The sequence below is a fragment of the Plectropomus leopardus genome, chromosome 3 (genome assembly GCF_008729295.1).
Source record: "Plectropomus leopardus isolate mb chromosome 3, YSFRI_Pleo_2.0, whole genome shotgun sequence".
NCBI lineage: Eukaryota > Metazoa > Chordata > Actinopteri > Perciformes > Serranidae > Plectropomus > Plectropomus leopardus.
In genome coordinates, this window is record NC_056465.1 from 16,223,209 (window position 1) to 16,240,076 (window position 16,868).

The following is a 16,868-nucleotide window of genomic DNA, read 5'->3' on the forward strand; positions in this document are numbered from 1 at the left end:
TTTACAGCAGACGACAAACACTTCAACTAAAACAAATTGGACAGCTGTAGAGGTGTGCAGTAAAACCAACGTGATTCCTTTTCAGGAGGTAGGGAGGAGAGAGGGTGGAGGGAGAGGTTGGAAAATCTTCCCAACAGCGCTTTAGGTGAGTACATGATTAGCACGTCTGTACATGAACATTACAATATACCAAACATGATCCCACAGACCTACACAGACCTCTCAGGGAAACTCTGACAAAAGGCCAAAGGCAGATTGAAATTTTGACACAATTTGTTTTTGACACATTTTGGCGAAGGAGAGTGTGTCATGGATGTAGTCAGAGATGATATTAACATGTACATTTTCAGATGAAACTCCTGTAAACATTTTTTCGGTAAACAATTTTAGACTCTACTACATCCCTGATTGTTTGTGTGACTGTTTTTGTTGTTATGTAACACTGAATCTAATGGGGCCAACCTCAGTGCTGTTGGAAAAATTGCATACAATATTAAATATATATATATATATATATATATATATATATATTATATATATATATAAAATACACTCATATTATTCCTTAAACATACCCTTTATGTACTTATCCAGTTTACTAAATGGCATAAACAGACGTTCTGCGATAAAAATGTCCTCATATTCACAATCTTTGAAATTGCATCTTATGAAAACAACCATTCAGAGGCTTCGATACTGTTCGGCCATTGAATCCCTTAACTCTGCATGGTACTTTTGTTATTGACGACCTCTGTGGCAAAAGTCATTAGCAATTTTTGTTAGAGCTTCCCTGTCAAGGAGCAAAAAGCCTCCCCATAATTGCACTCCATCTCAAACACTTTAAACCTGTCCTTGGTTTTTTTTTTTTTTTTGTTTTTGCCCCACTTTAAAAAACATAAACAATTTGGCTATAAACTGTACCGATACAAAATACAGTACATTGATTTGTCAAACCTTACACAACAGAACCACAAATATCACTGACCAAAAGTTAGGTTCCTCTCAAATACAAGAAAAATGTTACAATAAGTTACGAAAATACGTTGTCACATTAGACACTTAAGTAGAACAGTAGAATACTCATGTAAGGCAAAATCAGGTGATTTCACAGTGACGACTTAAAAAGATTTAAGATTTTAGTGTTTAAAAACAGACGGCTTCCTTTACTGAAAAGAAGTTCAGTCTGGATACATGTATATATATTTTTATATATATCTATATCTATATCTATATATATGTATATATATATATATATATATATATATATATATATATATATATATATATATATATATATATATATATATATATATATATATATATATATATATATATATATAGATAGATATATAGATATATAGATATATAGATATATAAACACACACACATATATATTATATATGTATATGTATATGTATATATATATATATATATTTGCTTTTCACTGGCAGAAAATTAATTTGGACATGTTTTTCTTCTAGTTAAATAGAAATACCTGATGATTTTCTCAGAAAAAGTTAATTCAAGTGGCGTAAAACCAACCCATTTCTGGAGCACGCAGCATCATCTGGAGCTGTGCTAAAAACTATGATATTTTGATTTGACCGTTGGGCTTCAGCATGGCAACGTCTACCACGTCCTACATCAGAGAATGGCACATCGAACACCAAAGAGCAACTATGGGGAGGTTTTGCACTCCTTCATTAACCAAGTAGCTTAACAAACACATATATAAATATGTTAGTAATTAATAAATAGACACAAATTACATCAGTGCAATTTTACACTATGCCTACAGAGAGCATTTTGGCATCAAATTTAAATTATGAAATGGAATATAAAATCCTCAACTAAATAAATAAATAGAACATGTAAATACACAAAGCATCAAAACATACAGTACATGATGAAAATAACATTTGGTTCTCAAAAATAAAGCTTTAAGTGTGAAATAGAAAGCCGTTACGGCATGATGGGAAAACCGATTCATTTGATTGCAGGGTACCAGCAAACCGGCTGTCGTGTTTTTCTTCTTCTGTTTGTTTTTTTAACACAGCCGTTATGACGGTTACGGTTTAGCCCAATGTCCTAGCAGCTTCCTGCTACGAGCAAATATCAACAAAACAAATATTAAAGTGGATATGAAAAGAAAAAAACAAAGTCAAATGTGCGTTTTTGGAATATATGTGGCATGTAATGGTACACTGTAAACACAGCAGGCTAGCGAAAGCGCTGAGCGACGAATCTCATTCAAAACGACAGCGAGGCCATTCCCCGGCAAGCCACTGGATGTCTTTTTCCCTGTTGTCTTTTGGTGGCGCATCATTTCAAAGGGCTTCACGGAGTCGAGGGCGAGGTCGGACAGCTGGACGGCCATGCAACGAGGGAGAGGGTTCATCCGGCCCTTTGTTTCTCTCCATCCACAAGTTAGTGTGTTTTTTTTCTTCTTGTTCTCAGCCACAGCCAGCTTCTCCCGTTACAGCCTGTCCATCCTGAACGTGTCCTCGGTGGCCGGGTCAGCAAGCACCATGTCGGGGTCATTGAGCATGTGCAATCCGTCCAGAGTAAGTGGGTCGATCTTCAGCTCGTCCAGAGGGAACTGAGAGTCTGCGTCAAAGCTGACATCCCCGACGCCCGCCAGAGAGTTGGTGAGCTCTTTGGAGAGGCTCGGCGGAGACTCACCTGTGACTGAGATATGTGACGACATCAGAGAGAGAAGTGGGAACTGACATCAGAGAGACGAGGCTGGTTTGGCAAATATCACGTGAACATATTTTTACACAAGTTCAAACTACATTTAAGGAGATATTAAGGAGATCTTTTTTTAATGAGCGACAGTAAGAGAAACTAGTTCCTAGTCTGAATGTTTCGTTACAATAAGTTCGGGTAGAAAATTCTGCGTCAAGTACATAAAATCAAATGGCACTAAGCAACTGCTGCCTCAACTGATTAGTTTCTAGCCATATAAAAAAGGCCCACTTAAAAGTTAAAAGTTACTTAAAAAAAACTATATTGAACTACTGAACTATATTGACATTACTGTCAGACTCCGTTGACAAAAACAGTAATTTTGCGAGGCAGAATTAGGTGTGTCTTTTTGAGGTGTCTAAAAACTAACAAACGACAGGCAGCGTTTGCTCAGTGCCATTTGATTTTATTGCTAAAATACATTTTTCTGTGACCCACACCCACAGCAATATTGGCGTCTGTGCCAGCAGGTTTGGTTTATCAAAGATGGCAGCAAAGCAAAAGAATACATAAAATAAGCACAGCGGAAATGTCAGATAAGATGGACCACAGTCTTTAACTATATATTTTGAAAAGTTAACAGTTACTGCTGAAAATGACAACATAAAAAAAAGTTTGCCGATTTCACATATCTCTGCTAAATAATCATTTACCAGTTATCTCCCTGGAAGTGAATGTTGTTAACATTAAGCGACAGTGATTCTGCCTACACTGGTTATGTTTGTAATTTGGACAATATATTTTAACATTGTTATCCTTAAATACTTTCAACATTTCAAATCAAGATGTTATTTTATACACTAATTTTGAGCCAAGAAAAAACTACATCCAAAGAATTATTACACGCTAAACCAGAATGAGACTCTTTAAATAAATATTATTTTCAGGTAGAGATTTTTATCTTAAACTGATTAAATCGGTAGCAAGATGTTACAAAAAATAAAACCTACAAGTTGTGATAAAGCAAAGTTTTCCTTAAAAGCTGCAATAGTGTAAATGTGCAGACTTGTAACAATGTCTTTCCAAACATTTCACATACTGATATTTAATAATTCTGTTAACCAATTATTGTTTTTTGGGTTTTTTTTTTTTTTTTGTTTTTTTTAATAAAGGTGGCTAAAATGTTTTGGCCTCCGTCCACAGCAGAGCTTTGCTAAGCTTCTGTGGTGGTACTCCAGCCTGCTTCTCCAAACTGGGGGTGTGTCGACTGCCATCCACTCTAAGTAATGCACTGACTATGGATAAAAGCTTCATACAACAACCCCACTTACTATTCCTTTAAGTCCTTGAACATGACACCAACAACAACAAAAACGACAGATGATATGCATTGCTTTTGCTTAAAGAAGAGGGTAAGGACTCTTATCATTCTGGGATGAAATAAACTCAAACGTATGCACCTCAACAACATGTACGATTCAGTGAAAGAAAAGACATGTAACCCAGCAAACGCATCCAAACTGCTACAACAAATGAACAAGAAACTACAAAGAAACACACCGCTGTGTGTAAATGATTGTGGTCGAACACAAGTATAATAATAAGGTAAAAGTGTATCTGATGGACTTGTGGTTTTGCTACCTGTTAGGATGATGTTGGGGATGTTGCCATGGCTACTGTAGCCGAGTTGCTGCGAGTCCTGTAGGCTGCTCCCGGTGAGGCCCATCATGGCTGCCTGCGTATAGTTGAGGGTGGAGCACTGGTTGTAAAGGCTGGTGGAGCTGATGGGGTTCTCGATCATGTTGAACTGCTCCAGCTAAAAAGTACAGAATAAAAACAGTCAGGGACCCTCTGAGGAAAATATTTCTGTCATCTCTGCTTGTTGTTTGTGCGTCTGTGTCACCTGGTGAGAGAGCGCATTGGTCTGCCTCAAAGCCAACTGCTGATCATAGAAGGAGTCGCCGAATATACTGCCCACCACGGGAATGTGCTGCAGGAGGAGAGGTAAGCCACAAAATTCAGAGCAAATATCAAGAAAGCAGCTGTTACTAAAACACAGAAACAGAATTAGCCAGAGAGGCGACTAATCCGGGCCCACAGACATTTCAGCGATGAGATAACAGAAAACACAAGCAAAACACACAACTGTCAGACTGAGCAGCGACAAAAGCAAATGGTTGTCATGAGCAGGGCTGTCGCGGTTCAGAGACAAAAGAGGAGGCTCATGAAACTAGAAAAAAATAAAAAGATAATGTTTTAAATTTATAACACACCTAGTAATTTTAAAATGACAAAACAATAAATAAATGCAAAAACATGACATGGAAATATGAAAATGTGGTTGTGTGTCCCGTCTCTGTCCAAAGGACACACAACAGTGATGTGTTGACCGCGGCAGCTCTGTTCACTATGACACAAACACAAATCAACTTGTTAAAAAGGGAAATTCTGGTATTTCTCAACCTGAGTGTTATTCTGATATTTTTGCCCTTTATCGGTCTAGGTAACACAATTGACAAAAAAGTACGAGAACACTGCAAAGGTCAACAAATACTGGAATTTCCCTTGAAAAAATAACTGCAATGAAAAAGCACCAACACTGTGTGACTGGCATTGTTTTGGTGGTGGAGTCCCAGTCTAACAAGTTCTAGTCACTGATTCACCAAAGGAGACTTTATAAAGCCCAGAATTAGTTTATATTCAACCTGCACCTATAAAAACACGCCTTATCCCTTTTTTTGATCTCCTTCTTACATGGCATAAAGTGAAAGTTAGCTGGTTCTCACTTTAAAGGTTCCTGTGGAGCTTTCCACCTCTACAGAGGTGTTTTTATATAAGTGGGTCCCTTTTTGTTTATCTCCTACTCGAAGAGACACATCCAGGCATCTGACACAATGCACATTCCTGCCACACATTTTTTTTATTGATCTGCAGTTGGTGATAACAAGCCAAGATACGCAGCAAGGCACCACCAAAAGTCACTGAAGTAGAAGACTGATCGCTGAATCTGGAGGTAAGCGATGCTGGATTTAAGATACTTAAAAATCTCTGTTGCAACCTTTTATGAGGAGGGAAATGTATTTATCATGTTTTGTTCATCCTCTGGGATATAGACGTTATGTTTTGGTGAGAAACACTGGATGTAAACATAAGTTTTGGTTTAACTAAATAATCCATTAAGATAAATTCAACAGATGCTGAAAATGTCCCTTCTTTTTTTCCAATAATGCCCTTGGTAACTTTTCATTTTTCAGCTTTTGACAAAGTAATTGCTGTTCTTGATGTGGCCTTGCACCTTGACAAACACTACACCCATAAAGTGTATTATTAAAACACATGCATGCTGTCTTGGCCTCTCTGCCAAATGTTTTACAGAAGTCGGGATAAAGCTCTGATGGCTTTCCCCCAGCGGAGAGAGTGATATGTTTTGTATTCTGCATATGTGAACAGCAGATGTAAACTGAGTTTAGCTCTCAGCTCCAGCTAGCAGCTGGGGAGTTCTGGCCTTACAAAAGACAAACAGCTAATGTCACCATTAAGCCTGACTGATGATAATTAAGTCTCACAGTAACAACGTAGTATGGCTGTTAATGGGCAGGAGCATATTACCAATTTGTCAACAAAATGTGCTGCAGCAAAGTTGAAAATGTAAAGAACATACAGCTAGGACACTTCATAGTTTGCAGTGCTGTAGATGCCATTTAGAAATATCGTTGCCTCTTTTCAGTGCAGTAAAGAACATTATTATGGGTTTTCTTGTCTATTCACAACGATAAACAAAACAATCTCAGAGCCCTTAACACATTCCAGCTCGCCCATATGTGAAAAGTATCTCAATCATGTGGTGCATACTAAAAAATATATTTTTGCTCGCTGAAAGATAAACATTTTCAGTCTAACAACAGGTCAGGGCTTCTATCTATCAACTACCGCCATGTTGTCATGCACACAGTGAACAGTGACAGTGGTGATGAGGAAATGAGTTATGCAGCTGCTGACACCATGAGTGGTTAACTGTTAATACAGAGGATGAAAAGCAGCCTAAACTCATCTACAATTAGCTTTCCCCCAGGCGCAAAGCCCTTCCCCAAACAGCAGCTAGCTCGGTGGGTGGGCCCTTACTTGAGGCGAGCCGCCGGGGGAGAAGCCTTGATTGGAGACTGGGGAGGTTGGAGACTGAGTGGCTGGTGAGCCAGTCTGATTGCGGTACTGTTGGAGGGAAGAGGGTTAGCTAGCACTAAGTGTCAACGCCTGTCACACACAAATCTTATAGTAAGGGATGTGAGAGGGCATCAGCTCATGATGTACAGTGAGTGTATAGGTGGGAAATATTACCAAACACCACCAGATAAATTGGGAGTTATGTCTGTGGCTGGCCAGTGTGTCTTTACTTCTGTAGAATTGCAACAAGTGCTGGTCCTCCTCTGCTTAAATGGTAAAGTTAAAGTGGTTGTTGCATAACAAATAATGGCCAAAAGTGTATTTTTGAATCTTATAAGCCAACTTCCTACAAATCAAACCAACAACATCTGAAAAAGTCTTGACTCACAGAAAAGCTGAGAAAATGTCAAGTGCCAAGTAGTGAAAAAACATTTAGTCAGCTTAAAAGGACCTGCAGAAATCTTTCTTAGCCAAAATATGAACAAACACAAGTAATAAAATGCTCTGCTTTGACCGTAACTGTCGTAAAAAAAGGCATAATTATCTGGTAGTCAAGAGCAAAGATGTTTCTCTGAATATGTTGGGTTGCTCTACAAAAATCAGTGTCAAAGCTCAATAGCATAAAAAGGATGTGAAGATTACAAACTTACTGGTATGTATTCTGTGTAGGTGAAGAACTCTCAGGGTGGCAAAATGAATAGAAGCTTAAGAATAAGCAAAATGGTCCCAGTCACGTCATCAAATTAATCGTAATCTCTGCTCCCACTTTTTGACTGGACTTCCTGGGTTCTTACCGAGCCGATACTGATGCTGGCGGTGGTCTGGCTCTGGCTGTCAGGGGAGGGGCTGCTGGCAGTGGCGGTGGTACCAGGCGAGGCCAGAGTCGGTAAGGTGATGAGCTGGATGCCCTGCGGCAGAGCCTGCTGCTGCTTCTGGAGGTCACTGAGCAGCTGGGCCTGGGCCTGGGCCGTCAGCTGGTTGAACAGGGGGTACTGGGAGAGCTGCTGCTCCAGGGTCAATGACTCTGTTGGCACAGCCTGAGGAAAGACGTATCAAATGTAATAGATGCTGAATTTAGGTGTTATTCAAATGTAATTTCAGCTCTTCACCCTCCTAGTGGTAGGCTGCTTTAGCATTCGTCTTCACTGCATGAATTCAACTACAGCAATCCTCCGAGTGGTTACTCAAATGTGAATATTCTTCAGTGTATACTAGATTTAACATATGTTACACATATTGTATATATTCTTACAGTTTGTCTTAGTGACGTATGTATTGGTTTGTAAATTGTTGCATCATACACATGTTCTACTTCTAACTTTACATACTAGTTTTATACATTGTATTGTAGCATAGGGCACATAGTATTATATTTTTACACACTCAGCACATTATATATATTTATAGTTTTAAAAATCCACATACTGATCTTGATTGTTTTTTATTGTTACTGTATTTATATTTAATATTTTTACATACTGTACTAATTTCTACTTCCATAATTCTCTATGTCTGGCATTGGAGAAACTTTAATGAACCACAATTTCCTCTCAGGGGTCAATTAAGTATTTCTGATTCTGATACAGTTTCAGTATTCGTGTTACGATGAAGTGCAGCAAACTAACACGCTGCACATCTTTAGACCACAATTTTAGGATAGCCAAGTCTTACCTGTGTGATGTTAACAGGTGAGGAGAGGGTGGGTGAAAGCTGCTGTGGGGACTGCTGGAGATGGAGGTCAGAGGTGAGGGTAAGCGGCACAACAGGTGGTTGCCTGCGCTGTGCCGTTACAGTCATAGTGGGCTGAGAGGAGGTGGGGATCCCTGGCAAGAAAAAAAAACCCAAAACAAAATAGAGTAAACATGAGATGTGTCTTTGTGTCCTTCTGAACTAAAACCAACTAAAGGCTGTACATGAAAAAGGAACAGCCACAATCAGAAGAAATGATTGAATTCTGTGCAAAAACAACACAAAGTTAAAATTATACAATTTCAGCCATGTCCTCAAGATGTTAATATCAACCACTTCTACTTTTAATATGCCCTACGTTTTTCTAGGGTGCTTTTTTGAATGAGGAACATGGATTCTGTTCATTATAAAAACCTTTTTTAACTGCAAGTTAAGTGGACATGACACAATGCTTTCAGATAGCAGTTATTACCATGGCTGGCAGCGCTGATGCCAAGGTGGGTGAGGTTGGTGGTCAGGCTGCCCGTGCTGTTGGACGAGCTGAGGGAGGGGAAGGCCACGGTGTCTTCGGGGTCCAGTGGGGTGGACAGTGGAGGAGGGAACTGGATGTTGGTCAGATCAGGCAGTGAACCACCGGTGTTGTGTGCAGCAGGGAGTACGGACGGGTTCAACTCCTGGTCTGGTGATGGGAAAATACTAAAAAACACAAGTTCTGTCAAACAGGAGAAAAGCTTCTCTAATAACACCCTACTTCTGACCACTGCTTCTGAACAACAGTCCTACCCTGATCAGCATCCTTTGGCCTTTTACTGGGTACAGTCTATCTATCTATTTTATCAATTGTGGTATTACAATAATAATGATGTTTCCTATACAACTAGAGGCGACATGTTTAAAGAATTACTTCACTGCTAGAAATAAAGTCCTTTCATAAAACTGGGCACTCTATGAGGTAGAGAGACACAAATACTTTTGACACTAGTGCTACAGACAAACAAACTTGAATTTCAGTTAAACAGTACACTAAAATATGTTTCTGAAAAGATTTTAGGTGAGAAATAGGCAAATTACCGTTTGACCTCAGTATTTTCAGCCACGGTTTTTACAGTACAGTAAAACAGTACCCCCTTCTTGTTCACAAATTCTCACATTACAGCCAAACAGTGCACGAAAATAACTTTCTGAAGACATCTGAGGCACTTAATAGGCAATACAATAAGAGAATCTTGATTTATATTTGATCAGCACTGCCTTGTTTTACAGTTTGGTCTGAGTTTAGAGCATGAGAAAAATACACTTGATGCATTCATATACTCTCCGTGTCCGTGGTGGCTGGCACGCTAAAACACAAAGTACAATCTGTAGTTTGAGCCACAACCCTAGAGCCAGCGGAAGCCAAAAAAAAAATGCTGTATGACATATTTAAGATCTGGGCACTGGTTAGGAAGTCTACCGCAGTTCATTTACATGTACTACCTACATTGTTATGATACAAAGCTGGTATTAATTTGACCAAGTGTCTCTTTAAGTGCCAACATGTTTCCGGTGCACCTACACCAGCTGTCCTGTATCAGTGCACTTACAGCATGACTTATTTATGGCTGCTCTACTGCAGTGGTGTTTCACGGTAAATATTAATAAAACCATAAACCACTCACTTGATTCCCGGGACATCACATGTGTTGGGCTTTGATGAATCATCCTGAGGGGAAAACATTACAATGAGCTGTAAATCTGACGTGGTTTATGTGGGTCATAATAAGTGTGCACATTGTTAGCCCTCCTTTTCACATCAGTACCTTCTTGTCATCCCACAACTGTTTCTGCGCATCCTTGTCTGCATTCGACTCCGAGCTCTCCGTCCCAGGCACTGTTAGCAGCAGTACTAATTAGTGAAACAGTAAGACACAGTTGCTTTGCTTTGACAAAATGCAAAACAATACAAATCATTGCAAGGAATGAGTCATCAATACCCAAGCCAGTCAAGCAGGAAATATAGTGCTGTGCACTAGATTCCCGAGTGTCTAAAAATAGCAAGGTGACCACCAGACAGACTGAGAGGATGCCAGCCAATCTTGGCTTCATTATACGAGAGCCTCACACATAAAAAGACATAATCCATGGATAATCAGTGAAATATTGATCCTCCTCTGTAGATAATCCTGAGTCAGCTCCATTCAGAGATGTTACTTCTCTACAGAGCAATGTACCAGCATGCTGAAGCAGTTTTTTGCCCGGGTTCAGCGTCCATTTACTCCATTTGAATATTTCATCGAGTCGAGATCTACTTCTGTGTGACATCAACTTTTTGATGTCATTTAAGTTGCTTGGCATTACTACATCAGTGTTTTTTTGGTCGTCATTTAGCAGTGGTGTGGCACCATAGCAAGGGAAATAAAAATGAACACTTAAGGACTGTTCTTCATTTTACAGAGCAGGGGGGGATGCTGGGGTGTGACTTAGTTTGTTTTTGATATTATGTCCCTCCCCAGAGCTAAAAATATTTTTCTTTAACTGGGGGACAATTCATGACTCTACATTTACCATAAATAACCAAATTTTACAGTTTTTGGCTATGATAAATGGTGTGGTTTTGGATTTTTTTTTTTTTTTGTTGAATAAAGCATGCCTTTAAAACCCACTTGCAGGTTCTGGGCTTCTGATGGCATTTGAAATAATTACAAAATACAACCATATATAACCATACATAACTCCCTCCCCAGTTTTTCATAACTTATTCTCCCCCTCCCATTAAGAAGGAACGGTGCCTTATTAGCTGGAAAAAAACAGAAAAATATTCCACTTCAATCATAACTTGGGCCCAAACACAGATAAATAAGGGACAGCTGTAAAATCAAAAGCACCAAAGCTGTGCAAAAGATTACAGAGGAAACACTGTAGAATACACTGCACATTAATAAATAAAGGCAGCTCTGTGTCTTTGTAACTGGATCTTCCATTACCTCGTTTAGGCTGCAGCTCCTGCGATCCCCCAGCAAACACCTCCTGGGGCTTCGGATTCATGGCGCTCTGGTGTAAGGCAGAGTCCGAATTTGTCCTGAATGTGTTAGAAAGATGAGAGGTCAGCAAAATCACTGCCAAATCCCCAACACTGGCAGAGAGACTTATATCACATCCATCAATAACCACATGCTGTAACAGATCTTTATTTGCCACCACACAGCTTAGTAAGTGGCTTTCTTCGTGTTGGCTGAGTTTGAAAATGTTGTACAAACAAAGATGCAGAGTCATGTGAATTAATTTTTGAGACTGAGCTGTTGTGTGTCCTAGTTATCATTTTGGCAAAAGGACAAAGAGGAGGTGGCTTACCTTCTCCAGCTAGTGTCTGGCGGTGGGGAGAGGTAAACTGAGCTGTAAGGACAGCTGTCAATGTGAATTTCATTAAGGCGAATAAAGCAGAGGGGATGAAAAAAGGATCTCAGCTAATCCAAAGTTTGATGTCTGTTGGCGCGACCTTACACACTTGATACTTAATGAATGACCAACACAAGTGTTATTAAGATCACATTACTTTGAAAAAGGACTTCAGTCAGTGTCTTGTTATCTAATATATAATATCAGGCCCTCAACTCATGTAGTGAAACAATTCACCTCACCTTTTATTCAAATTCTGTTTAACAATGCAGAGTTAAAGTTGATGATTTCTCCTCATTATACCACTACATCTGGTGGTTTTTGTTATGCGTTAGCCCTATATACAACACTGAGGAACCACTTGATGTTAATCAGGCGAATCTGCACTGCATCTTCCTCAGATCTTAATTGCCAATTGACAAATGACTTGTTTTACTTTAAGGATGAATTTAGTGTAATACATACTATGTTTTGATCGGTAAAAGTCTAAGTATCTCCTGGTAACCTTTGGATTTGGTTATTGACTCTTAGCCAGCCTGTACATCATTGTAAGGAAAACGTTAATGAAAAACCAGAGCTGGAGGATAATTTAGGCTGATTAGTACGACTTCACATTTAAGTTGTCACTCCAACTATAAAAATAAAATAAAATGTCATTTTATATCAGTCTGTGAGCATTTTGGGTTCCCAGCAAATTATAGCAAAGCCAAAGGAAGAGCTGCAAACCAGATGAAAACTGCATCATCACCTTCAAACCTACTCAAAATGTGATGTCTTTAACAGTGTTCCAACAACTTCATGAAAGTTTAGATTTAAGACTTTTTCTTTTGTCGCTGCTCTGAATGGAATTTATTTAGATTTTGGTCAAGGTAAAAAGTTAGATGGTTTGGTAAGGTCGTGTAAGTATCCATTCTTTGAAAAATAAGCTTCATTTTTTATTTAATAGGATGCTGTAAATGTGCGAGTGTTATTAGTTCCTCTAGCCTGATCTGCCTGACGTTAAATTTGGTCAATAAAAAAAAACCCATTTCCAATTATTTTTGGATTTTACTACTTCGAATGTCTTAGCATTTTTAAGACTTTTGACAGATTAATTTTAGACATTTTATTACCAATTAAGGCCTTAAATATAGATTGACTTAAAGCCTTTCAAGACTTTTTAAGGATCTGCGGGAACCCTATTTAAATATGCCAGCTTAACTAAAGTCTTCAGAACGATGTTCAAGCAGCCTCTGAAGCCTCAAAGCGATAACGAATGCAGTCAAGGCATCCTCAACACCCAACGCTTCCAAAACAAACAAACACAAAAGGATATCTGGCGACCATGTTTGTCCACTGACAGCGGCCGGCGGTGAGGAGACGTGATGCGGTTCCGGTCACGGTAAACACGCTCCACCAGCCCGTGGTGCCTGGTTGTCCGACTGGTATCCAGCACCGAGTTCTAGAGTGAACACATGAATGAATGAGGCCAGCAAAACAGCCGACTTACACAGCAAAACTACCTCTTAGGATCATGTTTTCGGATAAATGGTGCAAATGTGTTCATTTCAAAATGAGTCAAGCCATGGGCCCCCCATACTGATGCTCGAGTTGGCAAATGTATTTAAAGATGGAAAGCCATGACAAGCAATGATATACTTTAAAATTTAGGAACCAAATTACACTGCAGGGTAGAACTAGTTTCTGGCTTCCTTTCGCTCCTGAACCGTGATAAAACCTGGTCCGACTATGCAGCTCTGACCAGCAGCTCATTTCTGAACACTTGACTGCCATCATTGCCTAAACTAAGCCTGCAGACTTCTGTTTTGAGCCAATCTTTCACCAATACTACACAAAACTGCAACCTTTGTATGTCCAGTATTATCGCCAACAGCTAAGAAAGGTACACTGATCGAGAACAAACCATTTACCAGCCGAGAGAGGCTAAGGGCTCACCTGAAAAGGCAGGTCAATGTTGCCATTTCCAATCTGATTGACATTGGGCAGTGAGCCTCCATAGTACTGTCCACGATTCTGCCCTAGTTGCAAATACTGGGTCTTCTGTAACTGCAACTGTGCAAAGTAAAATTGCATGAAAGCATGAGTGAATGATTGATCTGATTCACAAATAAAGTGATGCTGAAAATGAACGATGCCTGCCAGTCCACAGTGGTGAAATGAAAGATTATTGAGTCCATTCATTGACAGGTGACACATGATGAGACAGGCAGATTGGCGGTTCGTGAACAATCAAGAGGCAGACAACATCTTTCATAGCGAAGGGAAAAAATCACATCAGCTGATGTGAGTGACACCTGACTGAACGCTGGTGTGATCACAGTCTTTTCATGTAACACACCTGGTGATTACATTAGCAACGTGTCATAACACAAAACCAGTCACAAAAGTCACGTATGTTAGAACAAAAACACTGTGATGGACGTCCTCATTTACCAATAATGAAGTTGATAATGAGCTGAACAAATGCAATGGATTGGTGTTGGGATGGCAACACAAAGAAATCTGGCAGAGACCACAAAACTGACTTGTTAATTTTAGTTTTTTTTCCCGCTACAGTAAACAACAGTACAGCTCAGGTTTCCAGTGATGCAACATGTGGTAAATGGGCATCATTTCCTGCAATCGGGCCAACAGTTATACCAAACCTTTCCTGGCTTTGAGTTGTTACTCATTCTTTGGTGGTTAATAGAGATGAAACAATTTGTTGGTTAATTGATTAGCTGATATCCAAAAAATAATTGGCAACACTTTTGTGTATTGATTAATAGTTTCAGTCCTTCTTTTTATTTTTCAAATCAAAATATGCTGTTGTTCCAGCTTCTAAAATGTTTGCTGCTTTACTCAGTTTTATAGGATTGATAACTCAATGCCTACTTATTGGAAGATATTCCAATATGTCAACCTTTGTTGATTTTAATATAAGTTTTCTACTATTTTCTAAAACTTAATAGAGTAAACTGTAGGGGGGGGAATTACCAGAGGCACCACAATATAATATTATCACGATACTTAAGTCCAAATACAACACTGTCGCAATATACTGAATATTGCAATAACATATATTGTGATATATTCCAATTTATTATCCCTTTTCAACTGCTGATTATGTACTCAAATGATAACTTTGTCAATGTCTGTTTTTAATTTGGATAAGATAAAGTTTTAGCCTTTTCATCTCACATTAGTAATTTTTAATGCATTAAAATGTATTTAGTGGACTGAAAAAAGCAACTGATTTTATTATTCTAGTAGAATACAAAAAAATTAATATGCAGTATTAATAATTTATATAATAAAAAAATCAACACTTGGCATCTGTGTATCCATACAATATTGCAAAGCACAATCTTGTGATTCTATGTTGTATCAATTTTTCCCCTGGTAAGCTGAGGCTGCAATTATATAATTTCTATCAAGAACCAAAGTGTTGATTCTCTTATCTATTAATAAATCAATAATTTCGCCTATTATATGTCTGATAATGGTGAAAAATCCTGATCATAGATCTAACGGTGGTGTCTTAAATTTGCTTGCTTTGTCCAACAAATGGTCACAAACACAAAAATGTTCATTTTATAATTAAATACACAAGAAAAAAAGCAGCAAATCCTCACATTTGAGAAGCAGAAAACCAAAAATATGGCATTATGTCATCATACATGAATGACTTAATGATTAACTAACTATGAAAATCAATTATTTTTGATCAATGGATCAAATAATAGTTGCAACCTTTGACAAATATTCACTGTTGATGGGAGAAAGTTGTCACAGTGCAAGGACTTCACATAAGGTACACTGACCAAATCAAACTGTTAGAGCTGTATTTCTTTTCCACAAGTCTGATATTTGCTTACTGTTCAAACTATCTGGCTAATATTCTGCAAAGCTAATGTAACATTAAAGTAAAGCCACTAGTGGATGGTCATCGGGGGGAAATCACAGCTGGCTCTCATGCTGAAGGCTGGTTAACATCTGATTGGCTAGCAAATGCTAACTTAGCCCTCTGAGAGACGCTGCTCCAGTTCAGCAGCTGACTCTCCTAACATGATATTACACATATTACACATGTCAGGCGATTTGTTTGCAAACGAAATGACAGCAGTGACTGTTCAAAGCAGCCACACAGCACAGGTGCACATTATTCACAGCTAGGTAGCTAAGCTAGTTATCGCTGCACAGCAGTCGCTTATTTTATCTGAGTAACGCTGACACGATTTAATCAGGCAGAGTGAAAACACAATTTGGCGGCGTTGAACTGATGCAGCTGAGGACGTTAATATTAACTTTAGCTACTTAGCATCCCAACGCTGAAATTTATCTCCGCAGCGCTCGACAGCTGCCAAACAGCGATGCAACAAAACGTAAACAGCCGGGGTGTGCAGGTCTTACCCGCGCAGCTCTGGTGATGTTCAGGTCTTTCATCACTTCTTCAAACGCAGCAGTTTCCTCAGCCTGTTTCTGATTATGCAAAGCGATTTTTTCGCTAAATTTGCGAGGATTGTTAGAGGACGCCATCTTTCCCTCTTCTTCTCAATGGAATGTTACGTTACACACCACGCCAGGGCCTTCTGGTGTCGTCATCACGCACGGTCAGCGGCACGACTGTGGTGTGTTGATGTTGCCTTTTGCATCAGCTGTTGGCAGTGAGCCAGGGTCTGAGGCAAGGTGAGGGGGGAATAAGATGATACATCTGTGCCCAAGATGCTTGAAGGATACAGTGGCATATTCTGTATATAGTCTGAATATACTTTTTATATTGTGTATATTGATTAAAACAAATTATACCTGCATAGCCCATAACTGTAAAAGTGCAAATGTTCAAGGCAAGGCAGCATTATTTGTATAGCACATTTCGTACAATAGGGCAATTCAAAGTGCTTGACAGAGCAATAAAATATTTTAATTAATATATTGAATTATATAATTTAAAGGATGCAGATTTACAACAAAAA

At 38.9% G+C, this 16,868-nt stretch overlaps 1 protein-coding gene across 4 annotated transcripts; it reads right to left on the reverse strand.

Annotated features, from left to right (window-relative positions):
- Positions 1–1,684: 1,684 nt before the first annotated feature.
- Positions 1,685–16,437, reverse strand: crtc1b (CREB regulated transcription coactivator 1b). Of its 4 annotated transcripts, none has more exons than XM_042513560.1 (14): positions 16,306–16,437; positions 13,849–13,965; positions 13,229–13,354; positions 11,869–11,930; positions 11,502–11,596; positions 10,338–10,408; positions 10,197–10,240; positions 9,011–9,234; positions 8,521–8,672; positions 7,644–7,886; positions 6,811–6,897; positions 4,592–4,678; positions 4,330–4,504; positions 1,685–2,688 (listed from the first exon to the last, which is right to left on the reverse strand). In XM_042513560.1, exons 1-14 carry the CDS (start codon positions 16,429–16,431, stop codon positions 2,477–2,479), a joined length of 1,821 nt encoding a protein of 606 aa, XP_042369494.1. In that variant the 5' UTR covers positions 16,432–16,437; the 3' UTR covers positions 1,685–2,476. The 4 variants fall into 4 exon arrangements, with proteins under 4 accessions (XP_042369494.1, XP_042369488.1, XP_042369510.1 ...); XM_042513554.1 differs by having other exon boundaries at positions 10,338–10,423; XM_042513576.1 differs by lacking the exon at positions 13,849–13,965 and having other exon boundaries at positions 10,338–10,423.
- Positions 16,438–16,868: the final 431 nt, after the last annotated feature.

Bases quoted from the DNA above. Each gene is read 5' to 3' on its own strand.
- crtc1b (XM_042513554.1), bottom strand. From the start codon at position 16,431: ATGGCGTCCTCTAACAATCCTCGCAAATTTAGCGAAAAAATCGCTTTG. The intron at 13,355-13,848 runs GTGAGCCCTTAG...TGTTCACTCTAG, and splicing joins ACATTGACCTGCCTTTTCAG to AACTCGGTGCTGGATACCAG. The intron at 6,898-7,643 runs GTAAGAACCCAG...TCCCTCCAACAG, and splicing joins CCAGCATCAGTATCGGCTCG to TACCGCAATCAGACTGGCTC.